This window comes from Diadema setosum, chromosome 2, assembly GCF_964275005.1.
Source record: "Diadema setosum chromosome 2, eeDiaSeto1, whole genome shotgun sequence".
Taxonomy (NCBI): Eukaryota; Metazoa; Echinodermata; class Echinoidea; order Diadematoida; family Diadematidae; genus Diadema; species Diadema setosum.
In genome coordinates, this window is record NC_092686.1 from 32,658,058 (window position 1) to 32,681,655 (window position 23,598).

At 38.7% G+C, this 23,598-nt stretch overlaps 1 protein-coding gene across 1 annotated transcript in view; it reads right to left on the minus strand.

Annotated features, from left to right (window-relative positions):
- LOC140244144 (uncharacterized) overlaps positions 1-19,974 on the minus strand; it is a 38,654-nt gene extending 18,680 nt beyond the window's left edge. Inside the window, exons 1-13 of the mRNA XM_072323777.1 lie at positions 19,840-19,974; positions 14,265-14,300; positions 12,201-12,367; positions 11,017-11,133; positions 9,240-9,381; positions 8,296-8,437; positions 7,236-7,510; positions 5,411-5,699; positions 4,650-4,961; positions 3,880-4,112; positions 2,565-3,470; positions 1,794-1,957; positions 1,241-1,354 (exon numbers count right to left, since the gene is read on the minus strand). Coding sequence (XP_072179878.1) covers positions 1,241-1,354; positions 1,794-1,957; positions 2,565-3,470; positions 3,880-4,112; positions 4,650-4,961; positions 5,411-5,699; positions 7,236-7,510; positions 8,296-8,437; positions 9,240-9,381; positions 11,017-11,133; positions 12,201-12,367; positions 14,265-14,300; positions 19,840-19,974 — 3,032 coding nt within the window. The remainder of the gene's footprint in view (positions 1-1,240; positions 1,355-1,793; positions 1,958-2,564; positions 3,471-3,879; positions 4,113-4,649; positions 4,962-5,410; positions 5,700-7,235; positions 7,511-8,295; positions 8,438-9,239; positions 9,382-11,016; positions 11,134-12,200; positions 12,368-14,264; positions 14,301-19,839) is intronic.
- Positions 19,975-23,598: the final 3,624 nt, after the last annotated feature.

Here is a 23,598-nt window from a genome sequence, read left to right on the forward strand (position 1 = left end):
ATTACTATTATTATTATTATTATCATTATTATTACTATTATTATTATCATTAATATTATTTTGCCAAAAAGTGCTATTCCTGTCACCTTGCTATCCATAACTTCAACGAGAGTCTCTCAGCACATGGATTTTTTTTTTTTGTTTACTATGACAGTAAATGACACCGTCTCTTTGCAGTAGTTACATTTCTACTTTGGCTGCTGCTAATACACCCAGTACTGCGACTAGTCATGTACCTCAACTGCTGCTGACAAGAATGTTATCATTATTATCATCATCATTATTATTGCAATTATTACTATCATTATCATAATAACAATAATTGTCATTATCGTTATTATTTTTATCAGTAGTAGTAGCAGTAGCAGCAGCAGCAGGAAAAGTGGTGGTAATGGTACCAGTAGTTGAGGAACTTACTACTTGTTTACCAATGATTATAGCTTCATTACTACCAAAAAAAAATCACTTCGACTATTCTAACTATTACTACTACTTCTACTGCTACTACTACTACTACTACTACTACTACTTATACTACCACCGCTACTATTACTTCCACTACTACCGCTACCACCGCTACTATTACTTCTACTACTACTACTACTACTACTACTATTACTACTACTACTACTACTACTACTACTACTACTACTACTACTGCTACTATTACTACTACAGGGCCGGCGCAGTGTTTTCAAAAGTGTGGGGGCCCACTTCCGGGTTTGATGAGCTAACAAGCAAAAAAAAAAAAAGGGTCCTCAGCTCATCTCTCCCGGTCCACTTCCGAGTTTCTTCAGCTAACAAGCAAAAAAAAAAAAAAGTCCTCGGCTCATTCTCTCCCCTCCCATTTTAGTGCCACTTACGTACTTCCGGGTTGAAAAAAGTGTGGGGGCCCAAAGTGATGACACCTTATGTATTCCTTTGTATGGTGCACAAAAAGTGTGGGGCCCCTGTACTACTACTACTGCTGCTACTACTACACCTCTACTACTTCGACTACTACTACCACTATACTGACAACTATTATACTACTACTTTCTACAAACTGTACTACTACTGGCTGTGATGCCACGATGCATCTGGTGATGCTTATGTTAATCACTTACAACGACTACAACCATCATCATCATCGGTATCGTTATCATAATCATAATCATACTCGTAATCACAATTACACATCTGACAATAATCAAGACTATCATCTTGTCGATTTCCTCAATCAGCGATCTCGAATCTTTACCTCCGAGCTAGTAGGGCAATGACCTGCCCGCTGGCACTGGTGGCAAAGACCTTCTGCCATTTCTCGTCCTGGATGTTCTGCACTACGCCCGTGTAACGCCTGTCATCAACATCACTATAAAATATCGAGATGTTAGAAATATTAGCATAAAGGAAAAGAATAGAAAATCGCCATCTTCCCCCTCAGGCATGCAACCTTGTAATGTCCATACACTAGTGGTGGCCAGGGAAAATTAAAACTTGATACACCTGTATCAGGCCACAAACTGTCAAAAAAGGGTAATATTTTGGTGGCCCAGTCTAGCACCTAAGATTCAAAATAGATCGTGTTTCCCTTTAATTCATTAATTGATTCATTTCATTTCATTTCCTTCCTTATTTTTTTAATGGGGCGGGGAGACACGTGCAAGCATGAATATGAATACAAAGTACACTTATTACAAATATTAAAAGCAATATTCATATAATAATCATTGTACACATAGTTATTAGAATCATAGAGCAGGGAAGAGATAATTACCTATATCATGAGTTATTTCAGGAGCATAACTTACACGTAAAAGTTGGATATGAATGCCCCACTGGGGATCTGGTGACTAAATTCCACCACCTGGTTATTGAAGTTGTCGTGACTGTAGGATGCGGTGACGGTGGTGCGAGCATAGCGCTCTGTGATATCCGATTCCACGTTGTATCGTGTGAGTTGAACGGGCGCGGTCTGGCAAAGATATATAAAAGTTGAACTCGCCAGGAGTTTCGTGAAAGGAACTTCGAGCTCTGTTCTCATCGGAATTGACACAATGTTTGCATTCTACAAGGCGGTTAGGCAACAACAATTCGAAATCAGTCGGACGAAAAAACAACATGCTAACATGCTAACATGGCTAAAAATGGTTCTAAGCTATGGAAAAATGTATGTAAGGATAAGAACTTTAATAGGGCACTCAAACCGAAATTGCTCATTGAATGGTCCTAGGACTGTTTCATAGAGAATTTAGTGTACGATTTTCAATGCGTTGTCGGTAATTATGTAACGTAATAATCGGTCCTTTTCCCAATTTAGTCTCGTGGTTATGTGAATATAAGCCGTAAGCCAGTCTTGTTTGTACAAATTGTGTTCATCAATATTATTCAGGGCTCCATGGAAGACCACTATTTATTGGTGAATGGACTACCCTGACAAAAGATTAGAAATAAATAAATAGATAGATAGATAAATGAATAAACAAATTATGATAATACAATGTAGTTGCGTAGACTCTTCAGAATAGGACATTCAATTTTGTCTTCTGCGCACTTCCTGCTACAGCAATACTAAATCTCACCGGTGGAGTTTGTGTTGTTGTAGACCGTGGGGTTGTTGTAGGGCTGGTAGTGGTTGGCGGTTCTGTGGTAGTTGGGACGGTTGTAGTAGTAGGAATTGGTGTTGTAGTCGGCATGGTCGTAGTAGTTGGCTGAGTTGTTGTCGGTGTGGTCGTAGGTTGGGTCGTAGTAGGTGCTGTTGTAGGTTGAGTTGTTGTCGGTGTTGTGGTAGGTTGGGTCGTTGTCGGTGTTGTGGTTGGTTGAGTTGTTGTCGGTGTGGTTGTAGGTTGTGTTGTTGTAGGTGTGGTTGTAGGTTGTGTTGTCGTTGGTGTGGTTGTAGGTTGTGTTGTCGTTGGTGTGGTGGTAGGTTGTGTGGTTGTAGGTGTTGTAGTAGGTTGAGTGGTTGTAGGTGTTGTAGTAGGTTGTGTTGTTGTGGGTGTGGTAGCTGGTTGCGTCGTTGTCGGTGTGGTAGTCGGTAGGGTCGTTGTAGGCATTGTCGTGGTGGTGGGAAGAAGGGTTGTTGGTGGCGGCAAAGTTGTAGGCGACGGACAAGCGACACCGCCAATGCCAATCGATTCGTCGACCACGCCAACATCTCCGTAGTCTGGTCCGATGATGTCCCAGCGCAAATTGGCGGGCCGGTTTTCCGTTATCACCTTGTTGTCGCCAACCATGACGGTGTTGGCCGTCGGATTGTCACCCCTACCTGCCGCGATGGGCGGTGAGTCTGAGAGTACCATGGACATGAGGGGAGTCAGCAGATTGTACCGCTGTGATATCTCCAGCGACCTGTCTATGAGTGCTCTCTTCTCTTCCGCGTCATTGGCCAACGTGAATTTGGTGAAAAGCTCACGCAACAACATAAATGCGTACGTGCGTTCCACAAAGTTCTCGGGCACATTTTTACCATCGAGCGATGGGGGTGGGTTCTGTAAAGAAAAGGAAAAATACAGACAACAATAATCAATGAACAGAGCATAATATATTATACTGTTGATCTTTCGACTTGGTCCTAGAGAAAATATCTTACTCTATATTTCTGTTGGTAAGTTTGTTTTGTTTTTGTTTTTTAATACTTTGTTTGTTCTGCATTTATGTATTCATGTAAGGAACACGGCAAAAAGGCCGTATTTCTCACCTGTGTTAGTGTAAGAGTGTGTTTGAATTGTTCTCGAAATGACGTGTTCAGAGCGTGTAGGTGTACACTGAGTTTGTGTCAGAAAGTCAATGAGTGTGTATGTGTTTGTTTGTGTTTGTGTTTATGTGCGTAAATATGGGGATAGTAACGTTCTGTACACTATGCTGATGTACAGACATGTTTGCTCAATTTCCACATACCGTTAGGCTGACATTGTTGGCAATCTGGACATGTCCCCCAGCACCGACTGCATTGATGACGATGGGGAGCGTCTCAAGATCTTCACTGCCGAGCAGACCGGTAATCGTCAACTCCGTGCCGTTAAAGAAATTGGAGAAGTTTGTGTTCGACAGCGAATTCCCCACGACAGCGTTGTTGAGGTATTGGACCTCGATATCGAAAAGCAGGGGGGAGGCGACCTCGCTGTACACTCCTGTAAGTCAGTGGGTAATCAATGACTTTTAGAGACATCAATAGGACGCCATAGCTATTTGTATGAATTCTTTCAGTTAGTAGTAAAGATATAGATACATCGCTTCCTCGAATATATAATTTATTTCGTATATTACATGAACCTTTTGTAAAAGTGTAGACAATATCATTTTATGATATGTATACTTTGCATTACGTTTTGATTTTCTTTGATTGGAAATAAACTATGATTGAACTTGAACTTGATTGAACTTAATAGGAGATCACTTAGGACATCTTTTGTTGTAGCTCCATTATGATACTTAGAGAAAGGAAAAGTAAGTGAGCAGGTAAAGTACACTGTAGAAAACCGTACATCTGCTTTCTTGACAAAATGCATGTAGACAATAACTCCCGGCTGATAATTCATCCAAGGGAGTGAATTGTTCCCCCTAGTCCAAGCATTATACATGCAATTCTCGACACACATTCTTGCTGTAATACATAAGTCATTTATCATGCTGATGAATAAATACTGGCAGATTGATTTGAACGTAACCTTGCAGTTGCGCCTCTGCTGATGACGACTCGTAGATTTTGCGCGAGATTCCGCGGTTCTGCAGGGCGAGTCGACTCAGCAGTTGCTGGTTGACGAGCTGACCGAATCCGAGGGTGACTAGAGAGCAGCGCCCCCTGTTGGCCTGTCGGACGTTTCGCTCGATGTCGATGGGGTTTTGGACACCCGTTGACGGTTTGCCGTCCGTCAGCAGGAAGAGGATACATACCATAGGGTCCTCCCTGCTCGACACCATCGATCCAGTCGTATCAAGCAGCCTGAAACCTTCCATCAAGGCAGCATTCAGGTTTGTACCTGCATACACAAAAGATCAAGATATTGCTTGGAATATTACGGTTTCCCACATTTTTATGCCATGGCATGTTTTATTCAAAGCTGAAGCTGTAGACGCAATCAAATGTATTTTGAAGTTCATGTAGGCCTGTACCTATAAAAGGTGATATTGTGCTTGTCTTTTTTCCCCAAAATTTGTATCAAAGCCTGCTTATATTCAAACTGTTTGAAAACTGCATACTGTATCACATCAAATTACTTAAAGGAGATTACACACTCTGAAACGTTTGTCTTTCTGCCCAATTAGTGTTGTGGGAAACACTTGTGATTGAGTGCAAACTATGATTGATCAGTTCTTTTTCGACTACGATTGAAACTATCTAGATTTGATGTGTGTGTTTGTGTGTATATATGTGTGTGTGTGTGTGTGTGTGTGTGTGTGTGTGTGTTGTGTAGCGGCTATTACATACCTGCTTTGTGACGGAATCTATTGACATAGTTGTTGGCCTCTCTCACGGTAGTCGGGGACACGTCCACCATCTGATCAGTCTTCCAATAGTACACTTCGTCGGAGAAGGGCATGATGTTGAAACCGTCCTCGTCGCCCATTTGGCTGATGATAGCCGACATGGCACGTTTCGTCTGCCGAAGCTTCCTCGGGTACATCGAAGCGCTGAAGTCGAGCACGAACACGACGCGCTTCTTGATCGCGCTCATTCCGCTAGGCGCGAAGCGATGGATGAAATTGAGCCCAGAAGTCTGAGCTCAGAGGAGGGAACAATTTGAAGAAGTTTTAAGGCATAATGCATTTAAATGACTCTCGCACTTCGTCCTACAAAAAAGACAACGAAAATATAATAAATCGGGTAGGAAATTATTTCTGTAAAGAGTGAAAACTCAGATCAATACGAACTTGTTAAACGTGGTTAAAGAGGATGGTTTCCTCATTAGCCCATGAGGCAGGGCATCCTCGCCGTTGAATGTAGAGAGCTTATGATAGCTGTTTCTGAGCAAAGTCATAGGAATACGTACCTGCTTTAGTGATAAACTAGTAAGCTGCCTAAATGACATCATAAGGTGGTTGAGGAAAATTACGATAATGTACAAATGTCAGGACTGTGCAAGTGAAACAAGTTGTACTTTTTATAAGTGCCAAAATGGAACACGTGGATTTTCATGTTTTAAAGTCTTAATTGACAATATTTTCTTCTGCTGAATGCAAGCCTAGTCTATAGAAATATATCCACTGTGGTGGGCCAGAACAATACTGCGTTAAAGGGTGTATTTCCACAGTGTCACGCCAACGGGGTCTATCGTATGAATTGAAGCCTGCGGCTTCTAAATGGCACGATGATGTTTACTTAACTTCTTGTAACCGTGTATACCCTTGTTTTTCTAATTACCGGGTGCTGGCACATTTGGAGTGGTCCGTTTCTGTATTCTTGCCCTAAATAAACAGCCTTAATGACTACCACAAGGTTTTTACTTACAAAGACATGCATGGCGATCTCACACGCAAAGTCAGATTACTACTGTCTCACTCTCAACAATATCATGCATAAACACCAATGTTCACAATATCACAACGGACACACACTCTCTCATTAATTCTTCCTCAAATCCCCGTTTCTCTCTTTCGTACTCCAACACACATCATTCGTAGCTACTCCCGATGAAATATAAAAGTTTATGAAAGAGAAGGATGAGGACTAAAAGATAATTGACAAGGATGTATACAGAAAGAGTTCTTGGTCTGTCTCAATGACAAGAGTTTGGAGATATCTGTTGTGACTGTCATTAAGAAAAGGCAATGTTAACATATTTTACATCTGTAATCATTTTGCCTAACAAGGCATTCACTTGCCTATATGGAAAAGATGAACCAAAGACAAGTTGTCGTAATGTCATTGGAAATAAAAATAAATCTGAACTACTTCTAAATGAGCGTGAATTAATTAATTCTTTCAATGTCTATGCAGGTTACAGCATCCAGGATCATCCAGATGCTGCATGTTATAACTTGTGTTATCATATTACCTTTATCAGAAAAGAAAAAAATATCGCTAGGATTACACAAGATGATGATGATAATTGTTGTGGAAATACAACAGTTATTTGCTAAATTGCCTCTGGCTTGCTCTGGAGCAACCAACTCTGACAAGATTTCTTTTTTTTTTGTGAGTTTCTGAATTGTTTATGATAATAAAACTTGTGATTTAAAAGGAGATGATCAAACACCATTATCATTATACACACCTAAACCTCGCCTACTCCCACCATTATCATTATACACACCTGAACCTCGCCTACTCCCGATTGTTGAGCCAGGTCGTATCGCAGAATAAAATCAGCAAATATACCGTCCATTCCGTAATGGTTCCTGTAAGTATTCTGTGCGTCCATGTCGGGGGTGAACTCCAGCGTGAAACTGCCATAAGCTGCGGACGAAGACCCTGACCCCGATGCCGAGCCCGATGCTGAGCCCGATGCTGAGGCCGACGACGACAACACAGACCCAGTTTCAAGGTAACTATCCAAGTCGTACATTCTACCAAAGGAACTTATGGCGGCTGTAGTTTGAGACGAGAAATCATAGTGATGAGTGTCTTAGTGCTCGCTTTTCGAGTAGCGAATGAAACCCGTACAGACATGTGGATTGAGTGAATGCAGCGGTATTCGTATAACACGTCAGTGATCTAAGTTTGAGGAAAGTCTGACAATTCATCAAGAGATGATGAATTGTTAAAGTTTCTGTGCAGCCATCGTTGGATGAGAAGGACTACTTAGGTCTACAAAGCATAATGTAAAGTATGTACAAGTATATTAGAAATAAAATTCAGAGGATTCTACAAAATTTAATTTCTTATTATAAACTGAAAAATACACGTTCACTCGACTTGTTACTGACATATAATGTTAAGGATAATAACTATCTCCCTGCTTCCTAAAAGAGGTAAGTAAATTTTACAACTGCTGCGAAAAGGAAGGAGCCAGCCACACACACACACACACACACACACGCACATACACACGCACACAATAAAAAATCTTATGGCTGTAACAGCTGTATCGCATAGAATATAGAGCTGTTACTAGAGCGTCATTTTAATCTGAGATTGCAACACAAAGAGTATCACCACTTCTGAAAAAACAAGCTTAATTTAATGCAGTGAAAACGATTGCATTCACTGAGCGAGAGAGAGAAAACACCACCACCACCAACAACAACAACAACAAAATAAACCCCAAAACACCGTCATGATGGTATCTGTGTTACAATGCGTACAGAAATCCAAAATAATGAAGAACATGGCCAAAGTGAACCCACGTAAAGACATGAGTATTTAAAACGTACTGTTCCTAGCCTCAGCTGAGACGCTGGAAACGAGGAGAGAAGTGGCCGACAAGGAGAAGTCTCGCGAGTCGAGCCCGGCTTCAGAGCGCACTATTCCCTGTGGCTCTGTCACCTCGGCTGCTATCTTGAAGTTCTTCACTGCCTGGTGAGGGTTGCACAAACAGGGAGAGCAAAACAAAACGAGATGCTTTGTGTGTTTGGTATATCTCAAAGCTAAGTAAATTGAATGGTAAATGTGCGTTACGAATATTAGACGAAAGTTGAAAATATCCCTTTTACCTAAAATTATAGCCGCTGAAAGTAGGCAGGTATGAAACGAAACTTTTTTTTTTCCTCTCTTGTTAGGCCAATACAGAGACCAAGTTAATCTTTGAGACTTTTTTTTTTTTGTGTCACAATTTTGGTTCAATATCTGACTATCGTCACAACAAAGACATCAAAGCCAGTGTACTTCACAGTCACATCCATGACTGGATTACTTGGCGACACCAGGGGCTTAATCTCAGAAATCGTACCTTGCTGACTGGGCTGAAATGGGAACGTTAACGTGTAAAAATCCCCCCCCCCCAAAAAAAAAAAAAAAGGGATCGAAAACCCCCAGCATGTAACACTGTTGAGAAGTATGATGTCACTATAGCTGGAGATCTACTAATATTCATTGTAATTCTTTATGTATATTGTCTGCATTATAGTAAATTTGTAAGTTATAAACTTCCATTTTGTAAACGTTAGAAGATAAATTTCGAGCCATTTTTTCTTTAAAACCTTCATGATTACGCATTTTTAATGACTAGGGTAGCATGTTGAACCATGAATTTGAGTTTGTTGCTTTTATTTTAAACTGGAAGCAATGTTAATGTCCTTTCGTCGTACCCTTCCACAGGGAGAGAATTGTCTTTCAATTTCCTTGTGTGAATAAGTTTGGAAAACCCCTGTAGTGATACCTGTCCCGGTCTGACGCTTATCCTCTGTGTGTACCATCCCGACTGGCGTTCCAGGAGCTCTTGGTACTGGATGATGACTTTGACGGTTTTCTTACGGGGAACTTCTATCTGGACAGTGAATACGTTTCGTGTCTGCTGACCCCTGATAGTGACGTAAGCATCGAACAGATTTTTTTTTTTTCAGCGTGAAATCTACAAGCGCGATAAGAAAGTCCCTATTCATCGAAATGTCAGCGTCTCCTAAACAAACTGAGAAATTGAAAATGAATACTGATGACAAAATTCGGCTAGATGTTCTGCAACATTGCGCGGTCAAGCAAAGTTGGACACCTGCCTTACAGAAATAAGATTTGATGTATACCGTAATTAGATAATATAAGATCAATGCATGATTCATTAAATTCTTATAGAGCAGCAAATTTCTAAAATCTTTAAAAGTACAAGAGATAATCATTTTTTTTCTAATCTAGTACGCTTATATGTTGATATATACTTCTTAAAGGGAAGGTATAGTTTTGGTTGAGATGGCATATTCACATTTAACTTTTTTGTGATAATTATAGAAACTACTTATGAAATATTAAAGAACATACGATTCTTAGGGGTATTCAAACTTTATTTGGTGAAAATTGGTTTAAAAATGGCTGATATATCCAAAAACACAGTAGAACAAAGTGGCCTTGATAAAGCGTGGGTCCCACCTTTTATTAGAATTTCTTTGTTTCTGGACATCTCAGCCATTTCAAAACCAATTTTCATCGAATAAATTTTGAATACCTCTTAGAATTGTATGCTCTTTCATACAATGTTGTTGTTTTTTTAATAAGAGGTTTCTCATTATCTCACAAAAAAAAAAATGGAAACCTGAAGCCCCATCTCCACAAAAGCTATACAATTCCTTTAAGTAATTGCTTTCAATTTCAATCCAATTTTAATTTCAATTTCATTTCTATTGTCCAGTAGGGTATTGTTTTTGCCTCAAGTCGTTGTACATTAACGCTTAAAAAAACAAACAAACAAAAAAAAAACATTGAACAGGATTATAATCACAAAACACAAAACTTAAATTAAATTTGACATAAAACGTACAGCGTACTTGTTAACAACCATTATGAAAGGGCTCAAAAGAAGCACGTACCGGAGATAAATCTATATAACAATATACCTGGCAAGTGTGTGGTTAAAAAAAAACAGTGTGTGTATTGGGATAAATTATCTATTCTATTCCAATTGCCATATTTGCCAAGTATATGGTAGCAAAACGGTGTATGTACCAGGGATAACTCTATAAATCTATCTTCAAATAAATCTATCTATCAAATTTGGATAGAAAAAGAAATGATGTATGAAATGCCAGCTAAGTTAGAAATAGTATTTTGCCTGGGAACGACAGTAAATATGAAAAATACACTAATCTTATTGAACGAATACATATATATTCGAGACAGTAATAAGGACAGAAGATGTCGCAGGATGCCGGCTGGTGGAAGCTTTCGACCTTAGGTCTTCGTCAACTTTATTGTCTGTTTATACGAAATGAAATAGATGTTTTGAGCATAACAGATCATATTATGGAGTAATGAACATGATACATCGAGTACTATTTCAGCATGAGTTAACAGCTTCAGAGTATACTTCGCAACATATTCAAAAAATTGCAAAACATCCAACAATGTATTACTGTAAATATATATATATATATATATATATATATATATATATATATATATATATAAAACAGTGCTAGCGAGCACAAGGTAATTAGTTGCATATTTACCCAGTTTTGTAGTGGGCCTCGGCAATTGTGGCTATTGTGACGTTAGAGGGTCTTGATGACGCAGGAACGATGCAGCGATCAGCGGCGTAACCCATGAACGTGTCTCCATCGACGATACTGAAAGAGACGGAGGATATTTTCATGTTAATATTTTTATTTTAAGTTCAATCTTTCTCTGTTTGGTGGTAAAAGGATGGGCGGATGTTTCAATCAAGTTTGTACGACTTTCAAACCTCATAAATGTTTTCATGTTGCTTTTAATAGCTGAGGTAAAATATGGCCAAATATTTATTTTGGATATGCATTTTTTTTTGCATATATTTTCGAGCCCTTGCTCGACCCAGACAAAAGGGGAAACATTAAGAATATGGTTTAAAACAATAACACAATAATGACTCGCACAAACCTCATGTACAGATACCAACTCTCTATTGAAACTTTGTCGAAATGTCAGAAGTATATCTTTAACTTAAATCTGCAAGCAAACCCAATATATCTCACAAGATTGTATATACTTTCATGATTTAAATGCTACATTGTTTAACTATACATTTTACAAACATCAAATATCCAAATCAAAAGTTTGAAGAGATGATTATAACCTGGTGCTTGATCCTAAAATTGAAATAATTATTGTACCATCAACTTTACGCTGAATGTTATGCTGCGTTTCACATCATGTCCCGGCGGTCATGGCAGTCCCGTTTGCCCGAAACGTAATGCGCCGTTGGTAGAAGAGACATTCCTCTCTTCGTATTCTATTCTTGTTAGTTTAAGTCCTCGCCCCGATGAGCAATACTATATCTGTCAAACGCTGTCGTCACGGCGTCTGTCAAGACTATCAATATTATCCGTCGCGTCCAGCTACGGATCACCTCCAAGTTTTGTTACAGCCCATTGTACGTGCCGTCGTGTTTTGTTGCGATCAACCCGTTTTATTACGGCGTGCAGGGCTTTTCATTAGCACCGGGACTGCCGTGGCAAATTTTTTGATAATTTAAAAATCTGACACGGCATCCACGGCAATCACGGCCTGTCACGTTTGCCTATTCTGTCTCACTGCGTTGTCTCACGTCCATCCCGCTTTGTCAACCGCGGCCTGAAACGTGACTGCCTGGCAACGTGCCTGGCTGCCGGGAACATGGTGTAAACGCAGCATTCGATGGCTGACATGACAAACTCACATGTCGAATTGTGAGATGTATGAATTGGCAGGGAGAAGTATGTCGAAAGGGATGCTTTGACTAACGGTCGCCAGGTTCCTCACGTTAATCTTGACCGTGGTTTCGGCGAAACGTACGGCAATCTTCGTCTCGACGTGGAACATGGTGATTTTCATCGGGATGGGCGTCTGCGAGGTGGATCATCAATAACGTGGAAAAAATACTGGTATGCTTTTATAGTTAACCATGCACAATAAGACAGTTCGTGGATCCACATTGCCCATGAGCAGAAAAAAAAAACAACAAATGTCATTTGTGCCAAAAGACATGACGATTTTTAAATTCACTGGATAAGCATCTGTGATGGAATGATTATTCATGTTTACCCTTGTATACTGTATGCTGCTTGCTAGCACATCCATCGGACACCAGGCCTGGTATTTTGGCAAAACTAACAGAAAAAAAAAATGTTAAAATATGCAATGCAAAGATCCCATTTCTTTCTTTTTTTTTTAAATAAAGAAATGGATGCTTCCCCCAAGTTGACAGACCATTCTGGTCACCTGATCTATGCAAGCTCATTTTTTTTTTTTTAAACATGAAGTCCATTAATAGTTACGTCGGGCAAGATTATGCCTTATGACACTTTTGAAACGAGTGAACTGCCTTAATCAACCGAGAAAATATACATGGTCATTTGTATCAATGTGCACTAAGAGCTAATTACGAACTGGCTTATTGTATTATGGGTATATGTACATTGAATATGCCATCAGAGAAACATGTTTTTCCTAAATAAAGTTTGAAACAAGGAATGCAGTATTGAGTAATAGCTAGTTCAAGTTTGCACTAAATAGTTAAAAGCGATGCTTGCCAAATCACTTGATAGTTTTTCGGTAATTCTTGACATTTGTTGGCTAGAAAAAACAAATGGAAGAGTAACTGAAATCAATGCCAGAATGTCATGACAATGCATTCAGAACAGGAGATGCAGTCTCCGATTTACTCATTATTCAGGGACTTGTATCTATTGAAAAGGAAATCTGCCTGCAACCTTCGATTGATTACTAGCTCTGACCAAGGAAAATCAGTTTCAAATGTTGTCACTGCTTTGTGCCAAAGCAATTTGTACTCTCTGCCATGCCAATATAACAATAGCTGAATATCGAGGTCTTACACTATCAGTTGCAGCATTACAAACAAGAAAGAAAAACAAATTTGTTCATTGGGATTTCATGGTTTTGCATACACCTTATCGATGAATATCTGATTAAGTGTTATTAAAGGACAAGTTCACCTTCATAGACATGTGGGTTGAGTGAATGCAGCAATATTAGAAGAACACATCAGTGAGAGTTTAAGGAAAATCAGACAATCTGTTCAAAAGTTATGAATTTTTGAAGTTTCTGCTCAGTCACGGCTGGATGAGAAGACTACTATAGCTTGTGATGTCACATGTTTACGATAACGAGAAAGTATAAAGAAAATTCAACATATTTTCACTTTTCTCGCATAACAAAAGAACTCTCGACTCCTCTCTTTCGGAAGGCAAGGGGAGAAATATTACCCTTAACATACGTGAGTAACATGTCAAAGAAATTAGCACTTTATTCACAAAGTAAAGTTTTGTGAAATTCTCTTTTTATTTTCCTTACATTGTTGTACGCATGTGACATCATACACTGCAGTAGTCTTCTCATCCAGCAGTGATTGCGCAGATGCTTTAAAAATTCTTAACTTTTGAACCGAGTGTCGGATTTTCCTCAAACTTTCACTGACGTGTTCTACTAATATCGTTGCATTCACTCAATCCACATGCATATGAAGGTGGACTTGTCTTTTAAACCGAATCATTCTTATTCTACTGGTACACACACTGACATAGTTGGGCAGAAACGTACCAAAGCACTGCTGAATGATTAGAGTTGTTGGTCATCGACAAACTGGTCATTCGAAGAAACGCTGTAATTACAATGGGTCTTGACATGTCTGTATATAGGTATCAACAAGGATGTGCATGTCACATCTACACTTTTTATTTATGTTTTGATAATTTCCAAGTATAACTGGTAACACGATACTTACAGTTGTCTGCCTCCTAACACGCGCTAGAAACTCCTCCTGTATGACAGGTAAAGAAGAAAATACGTGACAGTAATTTGAAGCACGAAGGCAGAACAGCGCTTATAGCAAGATGGTCGATTGAGTCTACAAACTGATCTAGGGAAGCAAAGGATTCAGTGACTTAAATATTGAGTATAAGCCCGAATTGATTAAGCAAGTCAGGGCTCTATGACGGTCCCATTGGTATTTTGTTGGAAATGTTCTATGACCTGTATTGTTATTGTTGTCCCCCGAAGTAACAAACACTGACAAAGTATCGGTCCTCGCTCGTTTTGTTCTTTTTGATTTATTTTTTTCTTTAGATTTATTTCATTGACCTCATTATTATACATAAATGATATCGAACATTAAAACCAAGCACAAGTCTTCTTCTTAAACCCTCATTCCACTTTTCAGAACAAAACTCCTGTTGGTAGATTATTTCATCTCAACGTCACGTGCCATCAACTGGCCTCACACTGACAGCGAGGGGAAATGGATTTCCTCACATTGTATACTTAGTGTATCAATTACTATCAAACTTTTTTTTTCTCTCCTCACTGCAATAATAACACCCTCGCTTCGAAGAAATTGTTCACTGACTTTTACACACTCACCGCAGCTTAACGTAACAATCTATAGATATCATAGGAGAATCAAACTATTGGACTAATGTAACACTTCCTGACGTCATAAGCGTTTGCCGCAGGAGATAGCCCTCCTTATTTGGTTATCATCGATTTAATTTCTTAGTGACATTGTAAAAGCAGCAGCTTCATCTGAACGTTGAGATGCTACCATCAAAATTACAAAAATTACCTTATCACCTGAAGATTAGCGTGAATAAGTACAACTCACAATCTAGAGCTACCATCGTATACTGCAAACGCAATTGACACTGAATTGAGGAGGTGTAGTTGTTACACTATTACAGTATGTATGATCATGGAAAATGCAAACTAAATGATCAAATTTTTGTCGAGGTCACCGAAATGTGTCTTATAATAGTTGGCAGCCTTCATTTTAAAATATTTTTGGTCATGAATCCCTGATTACGGTTCTTTGCATGATAGCATCCAGCTGGAGATTCTCATCCAGCGACCATTTCAATGTCACTGAACAGATTCTTCGTCGTCTGTTTGGAGTAATCAAACACAATAATAGCCCGAATTCACGAAGGTTGTACAATTGAAACCATGGTTTAAACCATGGACAATTTGTATGGAGAGCCAAGTGTCGCATGGCCTATTTCGTTACGAAATCAGTCATTTCGTCGACGAAATTACCATTGTTGACGAAATGTTTATTTCGTTAACGAAATGATCATTTCGTCGACCATGGTTTCAATTGTACCACCCTCGTGAATTCGGGCCAAAGTTGTATGTGCGTATGTGTGTTTTGACAGGGCGGGCTGTGGGAGGTATCTCATCTCTTTTTGTCAAAAAAAAAAATCTTTCAAACTCAATTACTCATAATTTGTTTCCAAACCTATTTTTGATATGAGCTAATATTTGCCAAACATAAATTTCATGCTGACTGATGTGGCTCGAGAGAAAAAGTCATCGTGGCATTTATACTCTGCAATATTATTGTAACCCCTTGTAGCAACAAGTCTGAAGTTTGTGGGGGAAAAAGTCTGAAGTTTGTAGCGACGCTTGCTAGCCGTGGTATAGCCGTGTTTACACCCATATTCGTGACAATGATTAGGCCTTGGAATTAGTGTCATATATATATATGAGAGCTAGAGGCTTGTAGCTAACGGTCAAATAAGCAGCAAACAAATTACCTTTGAACGGAAGTTCCCTATTTCCTGAGTTCTTGTGGTTTCACACTGAAAAGCAATCGACAGCGATGTAACATCCTACCCCCATAGTTTAACCGAAGGGCAAAGTAAAATAATTAGATGAGTTACCATGGAAATGATATCTCAATTGTTATCCACACCAGTAATATAAAATTTGATGGTTCTCATTAAATGTTGTAGAAAAAAGGCAGCAAAACATCAATTTAACCATTCGTGTAGATAGATTGAGAGCATTCTATGCACGCAACATTGAGGATGCCGGAAGTGACTAAAACATGGAAAAGAGGGAAATTCGTACCACTCAAATGTGGAGAGAGAGGAATGGTTCTTTCATGTTCGCTATCTGGTGCTTTACATTGATTTTAAATCGCACTCCTTCTTTGGGTTAACCTTAAATGATGACAGAAGTTTCGTCAAAGTCAGACGTAAAGTGTATATTAAGCACATCGTCATTGAATTCAAGATTATGTTTTCACGAAACGGTATCATGCACGGAACGGCGGCTTGGAATCAAAGTGTAACATGTCCACATCATATTAAGCGCATGGATCAATTGCTAAGTAAACATATACAAAATCTTCTCTCTCTTCAAAGTCTTCTCTTCAAAATCAAAATTGTTACAACAGAACAAGAATTTTCAGCGAATGAGCAATTTCATGTTTGAAAAAAAAAAGAAAATTAAGAAAATATCACTTCGCAGGTCTTTGAAAGGCAATTTTCCACCTTAAATAATTTACGTGATTATGTATAAGTGAGACTCAAAGTACTTCTTCGTGACGGCACGTGAAACCTAGTTACCTACATGTACTTCGTTTCCTATCTGACGTTCGATTGATTTTGCTTCGTTCATTAAAATCAATCTACCTGTGGACTGAAGTTGCACTTCAAGAACGTTATTAGATATGTAGAGATAGATGCAATACCTGTATCGTATGTCCCCTCCCCCACAAAAAAAAAAAAAAAAAAAAATCAATCTGATTTTCTGCAACGATAAATTAAAAAACAAACAAACAGTGATTCAATCATATTGCTTTTTCGACGTTACAAACTATAACTTATTACCAAAATTTTACAAGAAAAACCATCCGATTTCCTTCAGCGGTCACAAAGAAATGCTGATCCATGTCAGGAATACCTTCCCTCCAAGTTTAGTCCATTGTGTTGCAAATGGGTGCCAAGAGCATCCAAGTGCTAAACTTAAAAGAAACAGACCCACGACATGGTTTACAATGATCCACATTTCTCTGTAACCATTTTAACCACACTGAATGGGGGTTTCTGAAAGAGGGATTAGGTAAGAAGTTATAGTTTCATACCATGAAATAGCATTCAGATTGTTTAATGATTTTGAAAGTTATGAATGCAAAATTCGATTTTTTTTTTTTGATTTTTTTTTTTTTGGGGGGGGGGGGTGGGGGGACATACTGTATTCGTGTTTAGGACGGTCGGCAGTGATGACTTCTTTCGAGAATCGTTTATTTTATGTCGTTGGTGATAAGACTGAAACAATTTACCCCATGCTTTTGTTATTGTTATTATCATCATTATTATCATTATTATTACTGTCATTATTATTCATCTATTTACTTATTTGTTTATTTATTTATTTGACCATAATAGATTTGATTTTACCATAATTTTATATGCATTATTATACAATTGAATATGTATAGATACAGATTTTGGAGAAGAAAAGAAAATGAATCATATACGGAGGTTATCTGATAGACCTGTATTGCAACCGGTCCTACAATGGACGTAACGTGAACCATCAGATACAGTGTTCTCCTGAGCGGTTGATATTATGAATTTCATTGTCTGATTGAATTTCCAAGTATGCCTGGACATGCTCAAGTAAACTATCTTGTGCTTAGGCAGAAACGCACGAAGAACAGATGTTAATAATCTTGAAATCTTCAAAAGTAATTGTTTTAGACAGAAATTGAAGTAACAAAACCGTTAAAACATTATGTTGTAAAATTATGACTCAGGCATGACTATAATTCTATTACGAGTTCGTCTGAATTTCTCTTAAGTCAAAACGTACGGGGGGGGGTGATATCATAGCGGAATGTAACATTTAAAAAAACAAAACAACCAAACGTGAAACTGACATCATCCAATCATCGATAGCAGTCATTTGTACGTGAAGAAATCTCACAAGAGTTCGTAACTCGCAGTAACGAAATGTAGTGTGCGCATATATCCCGTGCAGGTTGAACATGGCCTGATATATCAGATGTCAGAATCCATGACCCTTGATGATAACATAATCTACGTTTGACAAGCAGGTTTACCAATCTGTGTACTGGAATCACATCATCGTGGATGATCATGTATACATGTACACTGTCTTACAAGTGTGAAATGTTGCTCATGCTGCTCAGATATAGCGATAATCAATGAAGAAAGTACAGCGACACCGGATCCAAAATATGCCGACTGTAGCGTGGCTACTTCCTGGTGGGTTGTATTAAAGCGTGCCAGAGAGTTGTAAAAGCGTCGATTTAATGTTGAATGCAAGACGTAAAACCTTACATTTCTTTTCCATCAGAGTTTTGTTTCTCTTACAAAACCTCGTCTCTCATCGAGCCTTTATATTTCGTCGGTTTATGAATATCTTTAGAAACCAGCCTGCCATGTTTCTGTCATATTAATGTGACTAACAAAAGACATGGCGAGGGAACATCCAAGTTATGCTGAGTCGAGGGGAAGGTGCATTCCAATGTCTTTTGTTAAACATCTCAGTACTTAAGCAATGATTGACAGATGAGGTCATCTCAAAAATATCATTATTGATTGGTTTGGAGGATTTTTTGTGGGCGTTCCCAAGTAATCTGAAGAAATATAGAAGAAAAAATCGTTAAAAATATATGTTATGTTTCCAGATATTTATTTCACCGCAAAAGTGATGTTGAGGGTATCAGAAATCAACACAAATCAACTAGCATTTGGATTTCAGGGCCCCTTTAAAGATTCAAGAAGATCAAAATTTTCCCTCTTTCAGATGGCAATCTTCTTTTTCGTTTCTTTCAACTGACAATTAATGAGCCGTTTAATTACTTTAAGCAAAATGAGAGGTGAGTCACTCTTTTGAACTTTCTTTACAGTCTGTATCCATACATCACGAACAAATGCCGAAGTTTCAATATTGATCATGATGTCGCAAGTTCGCAGTAGTTCGCTATCTTTTACCTCACTTAAAACGGTCTTTATTCTACACTTTGGAGAATTCCCTTTCCCCATAAATTTCAAATGAAAGATATTAGTAAAGAAACCTTGCAAGACGTTAGTTATAAACATATTTGTTATTATACTTTAATTGAACCATTTACATGTGTCAAATGCTCACCAAGGATAAGGCTGTCGTTTTTCAGAATTTCCTATTATGACATTTCAGTGTCAAACGCTTCATCATAAAAGAAAAAAAAAAAGAAAGAACATACACACAGCCAGTGCTACTTTTTAGCAATCAGCCAAGAAGAAGCTATAAACAGCATTCACAATTTTGTTACTACAAAAAGTAGAACCATAAAAAAGGGAAAAGCAATCGTGATACCGCTGTCACGTTGATCAAGATGTTTAAAATCTCCATTGAGATTGAGCGATACATGCGGTCAAACCTCACTGACAGCTAGTTGGCCGGGAAAACAATGCAAACCCTCATGCATGCACACAATCATGCAACTTTGCAGAAGAGCTTGAAGGGAATACTCGTCTTGCTTATTGAAATGAGGCTGTCAGCTGGCTTACCGAGGAGGAACGCTCCCGAGGATGCTCCGCCATCGCTTGCCATGTCGCATCGGCTTGTTGGGCGATTGCTGGACGCACTGATGATGCGATGTAGACGATGACGAACAAGAGGACGGACGTCTCCGAAGACTTCATGGTCGTTCCGGAAACCAAAACGTCCTGGATGAATATCCACTCGCATCCAACGTCTCCTCTCCACTCGAGAGATGGATAACCTCCACTGATCGCAGAGAGTATGTGGATGCGTGTGCTCTTAGTGGCAGACGCGACCTGCTATGTCGGGACTTTAAATGTACGCCCCACCATCTAACTGTCTAAACGTTCAGCCCGTGTGGATAGGTGTGCAGAGTGAGATAGAAAGAATGCCGAATTAGAGGGGCAACAGTTTGTGTTGGTGGTTAGTCTTCCGGTGGGTTATCAAACGACCGGCAAAACGGAGTTCCTCCCCCTTTGGTGTTAACACGAATGTTTTTAACCGCGTTATACAATGTATTTAACAGCTCAAAGAGAATGGAGATGGTTGGCCATCTGTGGGAACGGCGTTTTGCGGTTTGGTCTTCAGATGTCAGAGTATATTATTCTGAGTACTATAGCATGCTTAGTATCTGACTCTGTGTGTGTTTGTATTCGTGTGTGGGTGTGTGTGGGTGTGTGTGTGTGTGTGTGTGTGTGTGTGTGTGTGTGTGTGTGTTTGTGTGTGTTGGGTGGGTTTATGTTGATGTAGCGGTGATAGCCCTCTCTTATATAAACTTACATGTATGTCACCATTGATAAATGGCGTATAATTTCTTTTTCATCTTTTTTTTTGTGGACATCATATCATTAATCACTCTTTTGTGGTATCAGTTCATCTTTTCTTTTTCTCACTAATCATTGCCTTTCATTGACCCATCACACACCATCAAAAGCATTCAGACACTGCCCACCCAATTTTCTGCACATTTCATGCCAACCTGAAGTTTGATTCTTGCAAAGACTCTTGCAAATAAGGGATTCGTATATTATCAGGGGTGCTGTTCGTTATTCCGAAGGTTCGTTAATCCGAAACACACAAATTCCCTATACCTAGAGGTTCGTTAATCCGAAAATGAAAAAGGGTTCGTTAATCCGAACATTTGTGGCGTTATTCCGAAGGTTCGTTATTCCGAAGGTTCGTTAATCCGAAAATAAAATAGGGTTCGCTATTCCGAAGGCTCGTTTGTCCGAAAATGAAATAGGGTTCGTTATTCCGAAGGTTCGTCAATCCGAAAATAAAATAGGGTTCATTGTTCCGAAGGTTCGTTGATCCGAAATGAAATATGGTCCGTAACAAACCTTCGGAAGAACGAGCTTTGTGTCATTTTCGGATTAACGAACCTTCGGAATAACGAACCTTATTTCATTTTCGGATTAATGAACCTTCGGAATAACGAACCTTATCACATTTTCGGATTAACGAACGTTCGGAATAACGAATCTTCGGAATAACGAACCTACGGAATAACGAACTTTCGGACTAGAACCTTCGGAATAACGAACTGTAACCGTTATAAGGTATCAATTTGATGTTTCTGTGAAAGAAACATCCTCTTGATAGGAACAGTTAAGGTCTATTATGTTCGTCATTCCGATGGTTCGTTATTCCGAAACACACGAATTCTGACGTATACCTAGATGTTCATCAATCTGAAAAATGTAAGAGGGTTTGTAAATCCGAACATTTTGTGGCGTTTGGTCCGAAGGTTCTTTTTTCCGAAGGTTCGATAGTCCGAAAATACAATACGTTTCGACCGCTAGTCCGAAAATGTAACAAAAAAAAAAGAAGAAAATCGCGTACTAATTGCGAACCTCATACCGTTTTCGAATAAAGGAACCTTCGGAATAACGAACTTTTCTATTCATTTGTGGATTATCGAACCTTCGGTATAACGAAGCTCATTTTCGGTTTAATGTATAGACCTACCTTCGGAATAACAAACCTGAGGAACAACGTACCTTCGGAATATCGAAATTCAATTCAATTCAATTCAATTCATTTATTTTCATTCTTCTTCTTTCTTCTTTTTCAACAAAAACATAACACAAGATAAATCAGGTTTTACATCATAAACAAAGAACATTTGTCTTAATTAATAAATGGTATCAATAAACATAGGAGCGCATACTGGCAAAAAAAATAATACAAAGTCATGCTTCAGTTGAAAAAAAAAAAGGAAGAAAGAATAGAGAGGTCCACTAAAAAGCAAAGCTTGTAGATTGTGAACCACTCATAAAACCTATAAATTACTTATTTACAAACACTTGTGACGAATATAATATACGACAGGACGGGACAAAACAGAAGAAACGCAACAACATGACACAACTTGCCAGAATAGATGACAAGTATGGAAGGAAAGAAAGAAGAAAAGAGAGAATGAGAGAATACCTACACGCTGAATAAGGGAAATGGAACAGAGGATGGTAGAGAATGTGCTTCATAGAGTTGGTGCTGCATGCAGCTGAGCAAGGATTGTAATGGCTACTTCTTTACGTAATAATAAATTCAGTGTTTGAATGATTGGTGGGTGGATGATGAACTCTGAGGTTAACAAATTCTGTCCCTGTCTGTGAGGGACAGAAATGAACTGTATATCCGTCCAACAGATGAAGAGGAAATCAAACAAAACAAAACAAACAATAAACCGTCGATAATCGGTATCAAATCTATGTATGGCATTGAATGCAGGAGACGCATGCTCACCAGTATCAAGAATAACTATATTCAGAAAATGTTATGACAAATACAGCTATTGCATGCGTGCATTGGATATTTCTCGCAAATACGAGTTTAACACTTATATACCGCCTTGCTATCTCATGACGATGGACAATGCGTCTAACCGTTATCATGGTTATAGTACTTCCCGTAATAATTCTTTTGTAGTTATCATCCTCTCACAGAAAGAAGACTCAAAGCCAGGAAACCAGAGGAAACATCATAATTTGTTGAATGGTTTATTTATTCATTTATCTATCTATCTATTTGTTTATATTTTCATGGGGGAGGAAGAGAGAGTATTTTCCAAAGTCTACTTGTTTAAAAAGAGCAACCTTGGTAGCCATGGAAACAAGTGTCGATAGCCATCAAACTATATAAGGGACAAAATATTTCAATTTGCGTGTGGCCCTGGTAACGGGAAATGAAAGTGGATCAGTGCATCAGATTTCGGCCGTATTACCATGGACCCTACCACAAAACTAGGGTCCATGGTATTACCATTATGCATAACCTGACACAGCGACCACTTGAGCGATTTCATATTGGTCTCCATTCTCTTTTCACTTCAGACTATACAAGATTATCATACGCCTCTAACCCGCTGCTTGTTTGTAGCGGAAGAACGCGTCATTGTGGTTGTAAGTTGATACTATGATATACATAGTACTGAATATGAATAGATATTGAATATGATCATGAATATTATTCATGACGTCAGCGTCACCCACTAGTACTTGTCCTCTTTCAAGCGCAACTCGACACCGTTGGCGTCCATTAGTAAAGGATAATCAAACATGATTGTAGAAGATTCATCAAACTAAGAACCTAATGAATTATTTGAATCCTCATCATATAACTTTAAAAGTTCTCCACACCACGAGATGATACATCTTATCTCTGCTAACCCTCCACAACAACTCTACTCTGGTCTTCGTTCGTCTCATCTTCTTGTCCCCACAACTAAACTAAAACTATCATGGGAACATTTTATTAGAACATTATGTCAGCAGCTACCCGCT